The sequence below is a fragment of the Rhododendron vialii genome, chromosome 5a (assembly GCF_030253575.1).
Source record: "Rhododendron vialii isolate Sample 1 chromosome 5a, ASM3025357v1".
NCBI lineage: Eukaryota > Viridiplantae > Streptophyta > Magnoliopsida > Ericales > Ericaceae > Rhododendron > Rhododendron vialii.
The window spans coordinates 40972507-40989820 of NC_080561.1; the positions used below are offsets into that span (position 1 = coordinate 40972507).

The window sequence follows — 17314 nt, forward strand, 5'->3', positions numbered from 1 at the left end:
CAAGTTCCTTCAAATCCTAACCGTTCATTGTTCGAATGAAAATTCAAACCGTTCATTGCTGAGATTGACGGCCGAATTAGACGCACTATGCGTGTAGTACATAGTGCATTAAAGCAACCCGGGTCGAGCTTCGACGACATCCCTAGTGGATGATTTTAATTAGCATATCATTATTGTCACAAGGTCAGTTAAATCAGTGATAAACTGTTTGCAAACCCTACCATTTAGGTTTGTCTCGGTAAAGATTCTCTCTCCTCAATGATTTGAGAGAATATATTCTTCTCTCTCTTACTTTTGCTCTCTTTCTCTAACCTTGCCCACAAACTCCATTACCCTTTTCTTTCTCTCTCTCTCTCAATCTCTGAATACGAGAAAAATAATTGTTTCAAGATCTTGTTCCCGTTCGCATCTTTTCTAAATTTTCTTTTAAAAAAAAAAAATTTTAAACTCAAATATAATGAATATAAAAAATAATTTTTTGATTTTTTTTACCGTTTAAAAGATCTCAATGAAATCTATCAAATAAGATCTATATTGATAGAAAAATTATTTGTATAAACACATAATTTTTAAGTTTAAATTTTTTTTTATTTTTAAAGTTCTTCTTTAAAGAAGGTGAAACACCCCTTAATCCCCTGGCCCTATAGCACCTTGCCACATGTATCAAAATTTCTCTTCTTTTACCTATGCTGGAGTACATATATACAGATACATGCATATAGATATATTTACACAAACATACAGAGAGAGAGAGAGAGAGAGAGAGAGAGAGTATGAGTGCAGATTACTACAAAATTCTTCAGGTGGATCGAAACTCCACCGACGATGGCTTGAAGAAAGCCTATCGAAAGCTCGAAGCCAAATTTAAAGAAATTTCCGAAGCCTACCACGTACACATATATCTATATACTATCTATACAGCTATGAGAATAGAAAAGAAAAAAAAAAAAAGATTTTTGCCCTCCAAAATTTGTGGTGTTTTTGTTTAGTGGGTCATTCCAAGTATTGAATGAAAAATTCTAGATCCCATTTATAAAAAAAAAAAAAAAAAAAACTTAAAAAAAAAGTATGTGCGAAAACATTTATCCGTATCCATAAGCGTGCGCGATCCCTTGCAGGAAGCGGACTAATATATATGTATATATGCATGTTCTTTGCGCTGATCTTTTCAACTCAATCAACAATGGGTTTGTTTTTATAGGTTTTGAGTGATCCTCAGAAGAGAGCGGTCTACGATAAGTACGGAGAAGAAGGATTGAAGAGACGGTTCAGTCCTCGAAGCGCGGACCATTTTCATCCCGGATCCACCACTGGGGAATTCGTCTCCGGTGGCAACGGTAGTCCGTCATCCATCCGAATGAATCCTCGAAGCCCGGACGACGTATTCCGCGAGCTTTTCGGGCATCCGAGCCCGTCTGTAGGAGGATCACGCGCCGGCGGCACGTCCTCTGGTTCTCAAGGGAATAATATATTTGCAGAGGATATATTTGCCAATTACGGGGATCGCAAGGCGGCGGCGATAGAGCAGACGCTGCCTTGTAGTCTGGAGGATCTTTACAAGGGGACTAGCAAGAAGATGAAGATCTCTAGAGAGGTCACTGATCCCTTTGGGTAAGCTCTACTGATTTAGGGTCAACTTTTGTTGAATTTACGTTTTGTTTTTTAGATTAATCATCTGTCTCGTCTCTCGATTCGAAGAGTCTAAAAGTGAGAAACTTTCGCCAAAAGCAAAAGAAAAAGAGTTCACTGAAGGAAAAAAAAAATACAAAACCACTGATTTTTTTTGTTTTTACAATATCGTTCTATATGAACTTCCTTTCAACTTCGATCCACATTTTTGTATTTTTTAAACTTCACTTGTCGAAAAGAATAATTAATTTCAAAAAATATAACGAAAAGCTAAATGGAAATTATAGAAAGTAAGGGCTCATTCGGATTTTTTTAATCTTTATTCAAATTTTTTTTTGCATTTGTTAATTTTTAGTTAATTTTTTAAGGATTATTATTTTGTTATGACGAGAGGAATCTAGAAAGTAAAAAATTATTATCAATTTTTTTTAATAAAAACAAAAATAAGTGAATAAATCAATTTTTTTGTTTTTATTAAAAAAAAAGGATTTCGATCGTAATTTTTACTTTTTAAATTTCTCTCGTCATGACAAAACAATAATCCTAAAAAAAAAATCAATAAAAAACTAACAAATGCAAATAAAAATTGAATAAGAACAAAAAAGAGAGTTAAATAGCTTATTTAACCGAATAAGAGCATCCACAATGTAATAATCAAAATCAAAAGATTGTTAGAGTTCGCAATGTGTGCTTAGGCCATCCACAGTGGCATAATGAAAAATGGATAACAAAAAATTGACACATCAGCTTTTGATTATTCATTTAAGATGTTACTAAGCTTACCAATGTTGAGGTTCACAGTGGTTGCTTCTAGTCCATAACTAAAATAAAGAGGTCCACAACAATTTCACTTTTTCTCTCCCCCTCTGTTTCCCGCTATTCACTTCTCTTCATTTACGTTTTTTTGGACAAAAATATATCGATTCCCTTTCTTAATTTTGGAAAAAAATCGGTGACTTTCTTCCCTCCTATTATGAATTTTTTTTGGAGGGGAAAAAATAAAAACAGAAAAGAAGAGTGAAATATTTTAATCCGACGACAATGGGTTGAATGGTAGATGATCGAGAGATATGAACTTCACTTTTGGAGGAAAAGAAAGAGAAATAGTTTGTGAGTAAAGTGAAAAAGATATAGAGTTGGCAAAGAAGAGAATAAGAAAATACCAATTGAAACATGTGTGTATATAAATTTTGGAACTAGTTAACTTATGTGATATGGGGTTGAAAAATTTTGATTATTGAAAAATATTGCTAGTTTTGGTTATCCAAAGCTTAAAATTTGATTATTTCTAAGGATGTTGCTAAGTTTGATTATACCATTGTGAGCCATCTTTTGCACAAACATTATTAACTTTAGAAATAATTGGCTTTTGATTATACCACTGTGGATGGCCTTAGAAAAGTGCTCACATTGTAATAATCAAAGTTAGCAACTTTCTAACCAATAATCAAATTTGACATTTGAATAATCAAAAGTAACAATGTGAGATTTCACATTATTAACTTTAGCAACCCTCTAAATGAATAATCAAAAATTGACGTATCAAGTTTTGATTATTCACTTTTAATTATTACGTTGCGGATGCTCTAAGGCCTAAGTTTTAGTCAAGAAATATGGTGGAAAAAAATACTATTTGACACGGATTTCATAGAACTGGGCTCTACGTTCATGATCTCTACTTGTAGGAGACCCACGACAGTGGAGGAACTTCTCACGATCGATATCAAGCCAGGCTGGAAAAAAGGAACGAAAATAACTTTCCCAGAGAAAGGAAACGAGCAACGAGGCGTCGTACCTTCGGACCTCGTCTTCGTCATCGATGAGAAGCCTCACGGCGTCTTCAAAAGGGACGGCAACGATCTAGTTATCACCCAGAGGATCTCCCTCGTGGAAGCTCTAACAGGGTACACGGCAGAGATCGCGACCCTCGATGGGCGGAACCTGACGGTTCCCATCAACACCATCATCAGTCCCGCCCACGAACAAGTTCTAACCGGGGAGGGCATGCCGTTACCCAAGGAACCGTCGAAGAAAGGCAACTTGACGATCAAGTTTGACGTGTTCCCGAGCAGGCTTACTTCGGAGCAGAAAAATGGCATCAAGAGATTGCTGACATTGTGGTAGACGGTGCCTTCTTCTACCGATCTTGATCGATGCAAAGCTTAAATTAGTTTTTCCATTGGTCTTGTTTGAGTGTTGCGTTTTCGCCGCCTGTCTAATATAACGAAAAATTGAATTTGGTGGTTCCGAAACTTCTTGTGTATGTTCAGTTGCATGTTTGTTTGAGATGGTTAGATCAAAATCCTGGTGATATTATTATGAGAGATTTAGTGATAAGTCCACTAAAAAGTAACTTGTAGAGTCTCTAGTCTACCTCAATAATTTGTAGAGTTTTTAGTCCACTTGCTTAATAAACCCACCTCCACCCCTCCAATCACCACTGGAAAGTTCGCCGGAGTGCTTAAACCACTAAAACCCTATGAAATTAAGTGCCTAAACTATTAAAACCTTATGAAAGTACCTAAACCACTAAAATCTTATGAAAGTGTCCAAATTACTAAAACCCTATGAAAGTGCCTAAAATTCTAAACCTGTGCCTAAAATCCTAAACCCAATGAAAGTATCTAAAATCCTAAACCCAATGAAAGTGCATAAACCACTAAAATCCTATGAAACTAAGTGCACCCTAGAACCACATGAAAGTGCCTAAATTTTCCTGCAAACTTTCCGGCGCCGGCAAATTTTCCAGCACCGGCCAATTTTCCGGCGCCGGTCAACTTTCCGGTGATGATTTGGCTGGAGGCCGGGTATAAAAACAGTATTAAATTGAAATGGAGTGGATTGGGCCTACTATAAAACGTTAAAAAATGAACAAGAAACTTTATTAACTTGAGACGTGGACTAGAGATTTTACAAATTTTTTATAGTGGACCTAAAACTAATTTTTTTAATATTTTTTCTATAGTTGCAGTAGGTAGGCGACATTAGTTACCCCGGGCATTGCGAGCAAGCCTCAAAGCGAAAAACCATCGCTGTAGCCCTTCACACCCTGCATGACGGCTAACAAGGAGAAAGGAAGGACATTGATCAAGTATATACAGGGGGGCGCGGAAGCTACCAGGTAGTTGTAGTTAACCCGGAGAGATGGGATCCCTCTACTTCACGTCTTTCTTATTATAGGAAAGATATGGCGAGCAGAGCGTACCCTTTCTTAATGGACGTTCCTAGGTTATTTGATCTCTTTTATTGTCAGTACACGACACGTTGATCTATTCTATTTCTAATCTTCGATCCTAACCCCCAATAGACCATAAAGTCATTCTAGATATTTCTATGGATCGTTTGGGAAGGAAGTTATTTGCTTGTCAAAATAAGTGTATCTGATCTGTTTTTGACGGGGAATGTATTAAACTCTAGATTTAGAGGATTGTCAAGGTCTTCACTTGGGACTTATTAATAGTATTTGGTTATCCTGTAGAATTGACGAAGGGATTGTATTGAAGGCGCAACACAACGTAAGTGGAATCCAACTTAGATAAATAAACGATTGACAACAGCCACCAATAAAGGGCCAATTTCTCCCAAAATTTCATTTTTGAGACCACGAAAGGGAGCGGAGGCAACACGCAGTTGGCGTCTCACCTGCAAAAAAATGGAACAAAATCGAACCTTTGTTTAAAGGTATCGAGATTGCGATCTGACCTGAGGAGTTATCGAGTCTTTGGAGGAGGGTCAAGCCCAGTGCCAAGAACAAACATTTGTGTGCTCTTTGGAAATTTTTTCCCTGCTATTTTTTCTCCTCCTTAGCAGAGGGCCTTTTTGACAAAATATGGAGACTACACGACGTGTATAGCTAAGAATGTGTAGTTGACGCATTAAAAAATTTCGTCGGGACATAGCTTCACTTTCAGATCGTCCAAACTTGTTCGTTTTGGGTCTCAAAATCTTGCACGCATGGTCTCCAGTAAATTTTGTATATCTATTTTTTTGTAATTATTACTCTAAAAAACCTTCCTAAAACCGAAACCGAACATGGTAACCTTTGCAAATCACACGATATTGAGTTTAAGAAAATGCTTGTGGTGATTCACAACGATAATGATCAAGTTGATCAAATAATGAAAGGTACATAACCTTGTATCTTTTCTCAGCTTTTATCTTCTAGAGTTGTTAGAACAAAAAGTCTGTCAACACAACTTTAAAATACAATTAGTTTACATTTGTGCGTCGGAAACCGTTCAATGCATAACATTGCTCTTGTTGGAAAGATAGGCTTTTTGCACGGAAAATAATTTTATGACATCATGTGACGGTGATGCCCCAAACCTTTTCTCTACCGTACAATGTGGTGAGATCCAAGACAGTGCGTGGTCCGACCACATTGTGTGGTAGAAAAAGGGCCTGGTTGGCAGTGCCCAAGGCCACTGTGTACTCCGTTCAACAATGCTAGTATGTGGGGCCCACTCCCTTTGTGAGTATGTATAAGTATTTATGTGTGATACTGTGATTATAAAATTATTGTACTCCATTTGCACCCCAAATCGTAGGCAATAATCTATGGGCTGCACCAGCCCAACAAGGATATGGTAACCGTGGGCCTTCACCACAATCCAAGGCCCATGTTATCCCACTCCATCGTTGAAACTCCAAAGCTTAGCTAAGCAAATCAGTAACAGAAGAGAGAGAGAGAGAGAGAGAGAGAGAGGCGCATGGGTGCAGACTACTACAAAATCCTTCAGGTGGATCGGAACTCCAGCGACGATGACTTGAAGAAAGCCTATCGCAAGCTCGCCATGAAATGGCACCCCGACAAAAACCCTAACAACAAGAGCCAATCCGAAGCCAAATTCAAACAAATCTCCGAAGCCTACGACGTACGCAAGCACTGCACTGGAAAATTTTCAATTTAATTAACATCTGCTTTGATTAACAATTTCTTCTTGTTTTCTAGGTTTTGAGCGATCCGCAAAAGAGAGCAATCTACGATCAGTACGGAGAAGAAGGATTGAAAGGACAGGCCCCGCCTCCGCCTGATTCCGGCGGCGGATATGCCGGCGGCGGTGGCCCGTCGTTCCGATTCAATCCTCGGAGCGCGGATGATATATTCTCGGAGTTTTTCGGGTTTTCGAGCCCGTTTGGAGGAGGGATGGGGGACATGGGAGGAGGATCGCGCGCTGGCGCATCGTCGGGGTTTCCTAGGAGTACGTTTGCAGAGGAAATATTTGCCAATTATAGGGGTGCTGGTGGAGGTGGTGGTGATGGGTTTGGTCATAATATGCCGCGGAAGGCGGCGGCGATAGAGAGGACATTACCTTGTAGTTTGGAGGATTTGTACAAGGGGACTAGTAAGAAGATGAAGATTTCTAGAGAGGTGGTCGCTGATGCCAGTGGGTAAGCTCTATTGATTTACTACTCTATATGTAATGCTTTCGAATTTCAGTGTCTTTTAATTCGTGGTCTAGTTCATTGCTTCACTTAAATTGGTTTAATTGACTGCATTTTGAAATCTTACGCCATTACCCGTTGGTATGTCATTGAATGAGATTGTTGTTTTTCGATCAAGATCTCTATATGGTAAGAAAAACAATGCTGTGAATGAAGCGATGTGCACCGGGTTTTTTGCTTAGTAGCAGGGAGCTCCTAAAGCGGTGCCGCTCCTGCCTTGGGAGCACGATTCTGCGCTGCCTACTAAGGAGCTTGACAGCAGCGCGCTCCCATTGAGTTGGGAGCTCGCTCCTTAGGAAGATGGGAGCTTTTAAGCGATATTGGTATTGAAAAACAATAACTTATTACTTAGCTTTATAAATTGGTTACCGCAAGTCATTTTATCTTGAAAAGAAATCCGTACATTCTAACACTAACCCATTTCTTACACTTGAGATAGACTTCGCCCATATATTTAATTCCCTAAAATGATTGTAGCTTACTAGCTTTAAAGTGTATATTCCATACCCACTCTCGCATCATGCAACTAATGTTCTTTGTATTTCCAAACATGGGAGGAAAATTTGATATGTAATTCTTTTGAAGTTTGCAGTCGTACGTGGTGCGATCTCAAGGATCTTAATCCATTGTTTTTAGATGCACATCTTGATTTATTTTATCTCCAAAACTACTAGCATTAACCATACTTTGTAACATTAATTTGGGAATCAGCATCCCAAGTTTCTATCTTTAGGACTCAGATCCTCTCCACAGCTTTTCCTCCCCATATCTACCCCATCTTTTCACCACAACATGCCACCACATTAATGAGCTGAGCTCATCCAACGGCCCAGATTAAAAGGCAGCCCCACCTTTAGTGAAACGACTTCGTCCCATTAATGTCTTGACTCCAAATGACAGATAACTTTTCTACTTTCTCTCCATTTAGCCTTTAACGCCATCGTTATCCCCAAACACAGAGAAGAAACACAACCCTTGCTCCTCCGTGTGATCCGTCCGGTGATTCTGGTTTGATAAGTCCGGTGATTCTGGTTTGATAAGTCCGACAACTCCGGTGCAATCATTCCGGCGACTCTGATACAATGCTGACTTTGGTAAGATTTTGACCTCTCCCGACTCTCCCTACTCTCAAACACCAACCAAAACAAAATCAAATGGAGTGTCTGGAGAGGTCAAAATCTTACTGGAGTTGGCATTGTATCACTCTATCAGAGTTGCAGGAATGATTGCACCGGAGTATTCGGACTTGTCGAACCAGAATCACCGGACGGATTGCATGGAGGAGCAGGGGCTATGTCTCTTCTCTGTGTTTGGGGATAACGATGGCGTTAAAGGGAAAACGGAGAGAAAAGTTATCTGCCGTTTGGAGACATTAATGGGACGACGTCGTTTCACTAAAGGAGAGGCTGCGTTTTAATCCGGCCGGTCCGATGAGCTCATTAATGTGGTGGCATATTGTGGTGAAAAGATGGGGTTAGATATGGGGCAACCGTGCTATAGCAACCGACCACGGGAATCGACCGCCACGCGGGCCCACTCCGAGCTGATCCAAGCCGTTCAATATTTTTAAAAAACAAAACTGAGTGGACTTGTGAAAAATCAGCTCAATCCGATATGTGTAGGTGCTCAATCCAATCTTTAAAGATTGGATTGAGCACCTAGACATATCGGATTGAGCTGATTTTTTACGGGCCCACTCATTTTTTTAGAAAAAATTATTGAACGGCTCGGATCATCCGTTAGGGGCCCGGAGTGGGCCCCGCTTGGCGGTCGGTACCCACAGTTGGTTTTTTTAGCTTTCTTGGAAATAGGTAGGAAAAGCTGTGGAGAGGATCTGAGTCCTAATCTTTGACACTATATGTGTTTATTAACCTCCTGTTTGATATACTGTAAGAGCATGGTGTTTTAATCTTGAGAGTTGGGAATCATTCTTTCCCTTGCTCGGTCATTTGAAATTCAAGAATCTGAAGTACATGGAGAATTGATGGTTTCTTCTAAGCTCATAGGTGCTTTGCTTATTTTGAAATCCCTAGGGTTTATGTTTGTTCTCTGCTAACAATAACTTCCCAGATAGTACTTTTAACTTCTGTTGTCCTCCGCACTTTGGTCCCCAAACCTCATAGGTATGATAAACCAGGTTGACAGTATTTAGAATCACCTTGCAGAAAAACCGGGGTCTGACTTGTGACTGTTGTGACAATGCCTTCTTTCCATTTGGTCTCATGACTCTCATGTGACGCCTGAAGCCCCGCTACTGTGTTGTTAGTCATAGACTCATAGTCATTACTGAATCAAGGTTAAATAATTTTGTCGCGGTACATGAGTTTTAATTAAAGAAGTCTTCTTCATATTCCTTGCTTTGTTTTGTAGATGGGTGTCATCCCCTTGATGCCTTTTCAATAAAACCTTATTACTTATCAAATAAATAAATAAAATTAAGAAGGCTTCTTCTCTGTACAATTTACCTCTTATAGCCCAGTCTCTCCATGCATGTACATTGAAGCTCATTGATATTGCATGCTGGGTGCTCCTAAGAACTTGCTTGATTAAGGAAATGGGAGCATGTTTTATTAGTTTCTAAGCAATCAAAACCAAGTTACCGTAGACAAATCCCTGTGTGTGCAGTAGCTCTTGAACAATTGCTTCCGAACTCTGATTGAAGCTTGTCTTGCAAATTATTGTGAATCATCTTTAGTAGTGGTCCTCTCAGTTCAAGGTGCTGGGAAGAGGTATACATCGTAGTATGGTACTAATCTGGTGTCGGTCTGATTTGTAGACTTATACTGAATCTACTTGAGTCTACATGTGAACTCCATCTTTTACGTTGGAACAAAGCTCCATTGGTGTCTGGTGATTCAGTGAACAGTTTAACATGGTACACTAACTGGAGCAGAATAAGGTGTTTCAGTCCAGTTCAAACAAGGAAATCTCCCTTCTTCACGCTTTGGAGATGTCGAACTCTGATTCATTAGACTTCTCAGTTGTATTTTGTTCTATAATACTTTTTTTTTCCAGGTAAAGGTACCTTTATCATTATATAGCCCAAACACATGTACAATCAGTACAACGAATGAAAAAAACCAACACACTCCTAGCAGGTCATGCAAGACGAGTCCAGAGAGCAAAAACAGCCTAAAAAACAGGCACAAGAGTCAACAAAAACACTACATATAACAGCAAAAAGCTTATGAACAAAAGGAAGCACTAAAGAATACTCCATTTCCTGCATATCTCTTTGTTGTCTTGAGTGGCATCCAACTTCAAGACAGCAAAGCATCACAAATGGAATTACAGACTTTAGCAGCAAGAGATCCAGGGTCCAAACTTTTGTGTTGAAAGATTCTAATATTGCGTTAATCCCAAATACAGTAAATTGCAGCAGAAAGAGAAAGTTTAAGATCGTCTGTTCCTCTTTTGTCATGATACCCTGCTGTTGAAATCAAGATTTTTTTGTTTCTTTTCCGCTTATTCTTTCTTGTATGTGTTAACTTTGAGAGCAACATCATAGAAAGTCAAACTATCTTCGGAAAGCAAAATAAGTAGTCATGATATTACCCTTTTTGCAAGCTAGTTTTATGCATTATTATTAATTTTGTAGGAGATCCACCACAGTGGAGGAAATTATTACCATCGATATCAAGCCAGGTTGGAAAAAAGGAACAAAAATAACTTTTCCAGAGAAAGGAAATGAACAAAGAGGTGTTATACCCTCCGACCTGGTCTTCATTATTGATGAGAAGCCTCACAGTGTCTATAAAAGGGACGGCAATGATTTAGTTATCACCCAGAAGATCTCCCTCGTGGAAGCTCTGACAGGATACACTGCACAGATTGCAACCCTTGATGGCCGAAATCTGACGGTTCCTATCAGTGCCATCATCAGTCCCACCTACGAAGAAGTTGTAAAAGGGGAGGGCATGCCAATACCCAAAGAACCATCGAAAAAAGGGAACTTGAGGATTAAGTTCAACATCAAGTTCCCCAGCAGGCTAACTTCAGATCAGAAAACTGGCATTAAGAGATTGTTGACTTCCTGATGAACATTAATGGTAGTGCCTTGTACTGATCTCGATGTAAGCTTACAGTTTTCTTCCTTGCTTGGCTTTATGATGGAAACGAGCTAATCCATTATTGCTGAATTGTTTTTTAACTGAGACAGGTATTTGTTAGTATTGTATCTGTTTTTGTTAATATTGTATCTGCTTTACATGTTATTTTATTGAGAAAGGTTACATCCTTTGTGGTTCCATCTTCTTTACTTTCTGGTCTTGTTCGAGTATTGAGTTCTCCCCGTCTGTCTAATGTAATGAAAAACTGAATTTACTTGTTTCAAAACTTCTTGTCTGGACAATTGTTTGGCCATTGACATCTGAAAAGTCTTCTATTTCTTAACCCGAAGCTCCCTAGTTCAAGTGGTAGAAGTGTATCAGGTCATCATGAGGAATTCAACTGGTGAATTACTGGAACACTTGCTGGTTTCATAGAAATTTCAGCACTGTTGGGTTACTCTAGACTTAAGATTGGACAAAGTAGCTGAGGATAATAGCTTAACCCATAAACTAGACCAGATGGTCCTTCATTCTGACTGGTTTTGAACGGCTCCAAACTTTTACGACCTCAACAAACAGAGTCTATACTGAGTTGCATGTTTGTTTGAGTTGGTTAGATCCAAATCCTGGTGATATTTTCTGGTTACAGTAAGTAGACGACACCGGTTACTATTGAAGTTCTCGTTTGATATTTCTGGGAGTTGTTTGGGATGGAGGTTATTTGCCCATCAAAAGATCCTTAGCGTATCTGAAATCTGTTTTTGGCTGTGAATGTACGCTCTAGATTTAGGTAACCGTCAAGGTATTCAATTCAGAACTTATTAATACTATATAGATAGAAAATAGTATTGGTTATCCTGCAGAATTGATGAAGGGACCGTACCGAAGGCTTCCATCAGATGAGCTCTACTTATAGAACATGTGAACAGTTTTGCATTTTTTGCAACCGATGAAGTGGGCAGGTTCAATTTGGTTAGATCTGGGTGCGCATTGCAGGAGGATTTTAAAACTCAGTGTGGCCAGATCTCAGATGGTGGTTTGGATATCTGGCTATTGTGTTGATTGCTTTTCCCCGTGAGTTTCCCTCCTCTCTTGGTTTAGGGTGTCCAAAACAATAGCTATTCTAGAGCTTCTTTCTTATATACAATTTTGTTTTTATGTTCAGAGGTAGGAGAATTACTTTCAAAAAGTTGTTCAAAACCCTACTCAACGAATCTCACGCGTTCTCTCCGTCTCTCTTTTCAGTGTGAGATTTATTTTTCGAACCACATGGGTTTCTGTTACTACAATTGCTACGGATCCGGTTGAGGATGCTGATCGGCAAAAGATGAACCTAACCCGGATCTTGTTCTATATTGCGTAAAATGGTGTTCCCCTCAGAATCTGTTCACATTTGTGACCAACAACGCAAGTATAACAGAGGATCTCAGCAAGGACGGTTTGCGCAGGCAAATGGCTCTTGCGGGCAATCAAAGGTCAGGTCGAAGATCTAGAAGCATGATTTTGTTGCGCACCCCTTCTCATTCCGATTTGGATCTATTAGGGTTTGATTTTGGAGAACAGAAAGATGCGAAAATACTAGTGTGCCATACAAATTAAGAATACAGGAGAGGTGCTATTGACACAGATCGCGATATAGGGCCCACTACGGATCTAACTCAAACGATTCAAGCTTTTCATTAAACTTAAACATTTTTTTAAGGATTTTCATGAAAAATCAATTCAATCTGATACTTATAAGTGCTCGAATTGAGCTCGCAACCACTTCCAAGCTAGCTTTGTCCGTCTAGTAATCGAGCCAGACTTTGAGTTCAAGAATCATCAGTAAACAAATTGAGTTTTAACACTCCAAAACTTTGCTCAACTCGAAAAACTTGGCTAATTTACAGAGATTTGTTTAATAAATAAACTTGAAAAAGCTCAATTTAATAAATAAAACTCAAAAAAGCTCAACTAATTTATAAAGGTTTGTTTAATAAAAAAATTGGAATCGACTCGGTAAGAGCTCGAGCTCAAACACTATATAGCTCGGTTCGCTCAGCTCATTTGAACCCGCAGTCCCACCCCATCGTCCAAACTCCAAAGCCCATCTAAGCAAATCAGTAACAGGAGAGAGAAAGTACATATATACACATGTACATGGGAATGTATTATACAGAGGAGAATATTTTTGACGTGTACTACATAGTTGAGTATATAAGTACAGTGAGTTTAGTGAGAGAGAGAGAGAAGAGAGAGAGAGAGAGAGAGAGGCGCATGGGTGCAGACTATTATAAAATCCTTCAGGTGGATCGGGACTCCAGCGACGATGACTTGAAGAAAGCCTATCGAAAGCTCGCCATGAAATGGCACCCCGACAAGAACCCTAACAACAAGAAAGGCTCCGAAGCCAAATTCAAACAAATCTCCGAAGCCTACGACGTACATGCACTCATCTACGGTTCCTGTACATTCATTGCACTTTCAAATTTCCTATTCGTTTCAATTAACATTTGCTTTGTTTTCTAGGTTTTGAGTGACCCACAAAAGAGAGCAATCTATGATCAGTACGGAGAAGAAGGACTGAAAGGACAGGCGCCGCCTCCGCCTGACGCCGGCGGCGGCGGCGGAGGCCCGACGTCGTTCCGGTTCAATCCGCGAAGCGCGGACGATATATTCTCGGAGTTTTTCGGGTTCTCGAGCCCGTTTGGAGGAGGGATGGGGGACATGGGGGGAGGATCGCGTACCGGCGCGTCGTCGGGGTTTCCTAGGAGTATGTTAGCAGAGGAAATATTTGCCAATTTTAGGGGTGGTGGAGGTGGAGTTGGAGGTGTTGGTGATGGGTTTGGTCACAATGTGCCGCGGAAGGCGGCCGCGATAGAGAGGACGTTGCCTTGTAGTTTGGAGGATTTGTCTAGGGGGACTAGTAAGAAGATGAAGATTTCTAGAGAAGTCACTGATAACATTGGGTAAGCTCTACTGATTTGTAATAATATGTCGTGCTTTTAATATTTGAAAGTTTTTTTTTTTTTGATATGTTGTCTAATTCGTTGCTTGACTTAAATTGGTTTAATCTAGTGCATTTGGAAATCTAAAACGCGTTGGTATGTTGATGAATGAGATTGTTGTTTTTGGATCAAGATCTCTATTTGGTAGTAGTATTTGATTGGTGTAATAATGGACCTTGGATTTTGCCACCCGAAATGGTAATCGAAACATGTTACACCGGGTTCTTTGTAGTTCAAAGAATGGGAGGAAATTTTGATATGTAATTATTGTGAAGTTTGCAGCCATATGTGGTGTGATATCGAGGTTCTTAATCCATTGTTTCTAGATACGCAACTTGATTTATGTTATCTCCAAAACTACTAGCTTTGCTTACACTTTGTAACATTAATTTGTTGGAATCAGCATGCCAAGTTTCTATCTTTGACACTCTACTTGTTTCTTAACCTTCAGTGTAATACAACATAGGAGCCAGTTCTTTAAATCTTGAGAGCTGGGAATCTTTCTTTGTCTTGCTTGGTCATTGGAAATTGAAGGATGTGGAGAATCTTACGACGTCCTTTCAAACTGAATGTGGGTTACCTTATTATGGTTTCTTCTTAGCTCATACGTGCTTTGCTTATTTTGCAATCCCTAGGGTTTATGTTTGTTCTCTGCTAACAATAACTTCCCAGATACTTCTACTTTCTGTGGTCCTCAGCACTTTGGTCCCCAAACCTCGTAGGTACAATAAACCAAGCTTACAGTAATTGAATACCTTGGCGCAAAACCGGTGTCTGACTTTTGAGTAGATGAAGGGGTTCACTTTTCTTTTACTTAAAGTGGTCCACCCTTTCGAAATCTTTGTGCCTGTTGTCACCATCTTCCTTCTTTCCATTTGGTCTCGTGGCTCTCATCTAACGCCTGAAGCTCTGCTACTGTGTAGTTAGTTATAGCCATTAGTGAATCAGGGTTAAATAATTTTGTCGCGGTGCAGGAGTTTTAACTGATAATTAAAGAAGCCTTGTTCTGGCTTTGGAAATTTGTTTGCGTCTCACTCTTATTCATTAAACGTCTCACTTGTAAATTGTTCTATAATACGCTTGATCATACGTTCCTCTTTGTTATCTGATACCCAGCAGGCCAGCAGTTGAATCATGAATTTTTTTTGCCTTTTCCACTTATTCATTCTTGTATGTGTCGACTTTGGGAGCAACATCAAAGAAAGTCAAACTATCTTTGGAAAGCGGAATATGTAGTCATGATAATAGCCTTTTGTGAGCTAGTTTTAAAAATTATTATTGATCTTGTAGGAGACCCACCACAGTGGAGGAAATTCTTACAATCGACATAAAGCCAGGTTGGAAAAAAGGAACAAAAATAACTTTTCCAGAGAAAGGAAACGAACAAAGAGGTGTTATACCCTCGGACCTTGTCTTCATCATTGATGAGAAGCCTCACAGTGTCTTTAAAAGGGACGGCAACGATCTAGTAACCACCCAGAAGATCTCCCTTGCGGAAGCTCTGACAGGATACACTGCACAGATCACAACCCTTGATGGCCAAAATCTGACGCTTCCTATCAATGCCATCATCAGTCCCACCTACGAAGAAGTTGTAAAAGGGGAGGGCATGCCGATACCCAAAGAACCATCGAAAAAAGGGAACTTGAGGATTAAGTTCAACATCAAGTTCCCCAGCAGGCTAACTTCAGATCAGAAATCTGGCATTAAGAGATTGTTGACTTCCTGATGAACATTAACGGTAGTACCTTGTACTGTTCTTGATCTAAGCTTACATTTTTTTTCCTTGTCTTTATGATGGAAATGAAACTAATCCATTATTGCTGAATTGTTTTTTAACTGAGCCAGGTATTTATGAGTATCGTATCTGTTTTACATGTTATTTTATCGAGAAATGTTACATCCTTTGTGGTTCCATCTTCTTTTCTTTCGGTCTTGTTTGAGTATTGAGTTTTCCCCGTACGATTGTTTGGCCATTTACATCTTTAAAGTCTCTTCCCTTTATAAAGCCAAAGCTCTGGGGTGCTAGTAATAGATTATAGAAGTGCATCACGTCATCATGAGGAATTAAACAGGTGAACTAGAACACTTAACTGGTTTTACAGAAATTCCAGCACTGCTGGGTTAAGCTTAGACTAATGATCGGACAAAGTAGCAGAGGGGAACAGCTTAACTCATAAACTAGAAGACCTGATGCTTCTTCATTCTGACTGGTTTTGAACGGCTGCCCCAAAGTTTCATGGCAAGCTTAGACTAATGATCGGACAAAGTAGCAGAGGGGAACAGCTTAAGTCATAAACTAGAAGACCAGATGCTTCTTCATTCTGACTGGTTTTGAACGGCTGCCCCAAAGTTTCATGATCTGAACAAATACAATCTATATCCAGTTGCATGTTTGTTTGACTTAGTTAGATCCAAATCCTGGCGATATTTTCTGGTTATAGTATTTAGACGACATAGCTCAGGGATTGAAGTTTTCGTTCATATTTCTTCGAGTTGTTTGGGATTTGAAGTTCTTTGCCCGTCAAAATAGGCTTAGTGTACTGAAATCCGTTTTTGGCTGTGATTGTATACGCTAGATTTACATGACTGTCAAGGTGTTCACTTGGGACTTTTTAATCGAGAAAGTATCGGTTATCCTGCGTAATTGCTGAGTTGACTGTTCCGAAGGCTTCCATCAGATGTGCTTGTCTTGTAGAACATGTGAAACAGTTTTTCATTTTTGGTCATTTTTTCCCAGCAACTGATGAAGTGGGCATGTTCAATCTGCTGAGATCTGGGGGCATTGCTGGAGGATTTTAAACTCAAGTTGGCCAGATCTCAGATGTAGTTTTGCTCTTGGGTTCTGTTGACTGGGTGGTTGGAGAACCCTCTATGGTGTTGAATGCTCTTTCCAGTTCATTTCCCTCTTCTCTTGGTTAGGGGATTGGAAACAAATCAAGCTACCCTAAGATTCTTTCTATGACAATCACGAGAGTTCTGAAATAACTAAATCAAACTCAATATAGAACGACTCAGAAAATATCCCTACCGGAAATAAATAAATTAACTAACAACAGAATACTCCTATACAGGGGAGAGTGATAATCAATTTTTGTCTTTGCAAATTTTGACTCCTTTACCTTTCAGCAGAGAGTGTGCAGGGATGGCCAACTAGACTAGCCCTTAATTGGTTTCTTTCTTATTCAATTTGTTCAAAGTTCG

General features: G+C 39.5%; 3 protein-coding genes across 5 annotated transcripts; all 3 read left to right on the forward strand.

Annotated features, from left to right (window-relative positions):
• Window positions 1–331: 331 nt before the first annotated feature.
• On the forward strand, window positions 332–3881 carry LOC131326017 (uncharacterized). 2 transcript variants are annotated; one of them, XM_058358560.1, is made up of 4 exons: window positions 352–890; window positions 1202–1284; window positions 1315–1611; window positions 3315–3881. In XM_058358560.1, the coding sequence occupies exons 1-4, from the start codon at window positions 774–776 to the stop codon at window positions 3751–3753; spliced, it is 936 nt and encodes a 311-aa protein (XP_058214543.1). In that variant the 5' UTR covers window positions 352–773; the 3' UTR covers window positions 3754–3881. The 2 variants fall into 2 exon arrangements, with proteins under 2 accessions (XP_058214542.1, XP_058214543.1); XM_058358559.1 differs by having other exon boundaries at window positions 332–890; window positions 1202–1611.
• A 2387-nt stretch (window positions 3882–6268) lies between these two features.
• On the forward strand, window positions 6269–11321 carry LOC131326019 (uncharacterized). Its single transcript, XM_058358562.1, has 3 exons — window positions 6269–6503; window positions 6581–7020; window positions 10673–11321. The coding sequence occupies exons 1-3, from the start codon at window positions 6339–6341 to the stop codon at window positions 11109–11111; spliced, it is 1044 nt and encodes a 347-aa protein (XP_058214545.1). The 5' UTR covers window positions 6269–6338; the 3' UTR covers window positions 11112–11321.
• Window positions 11322–13280: 1959 nt separating this feature from the next.
• LOC131326018 (uncharacterized) lies at window positions 13281–16025 on the forward strand. Of its 2 annotated transcripts, XR_009199899.1 has the most exons (4): window positions 13292–13544; window positions 13632–14071; window positions 14562–14681; window positions 15401–15542. XR_009199899.1 is itself a non-coding variant. In XM_058358561.1 (3 exons), exons 1-3 carry the CDS (start codon window positions 13380–13382, stop codon window positions 15837–15839), a joined length of 1044 nt encoding a protein of 347 aa, XP_058214544.1. In that variant the 5' UTR covers window positions 13281–13379; the 3' UTR covers window positions 15840–16025. The 2 variants fall into 2 exon arrangements, 1 of the variants encoding a protein (XP_058214544.1); XM_058358561.1 differs by lacking the exon at window positions 14562–14681 and having other exon boundaries at window positions 13281–13544; window positions 15401–16025.
• Window positions 16026–17314: the final 1289 nt, after the last annotated feature.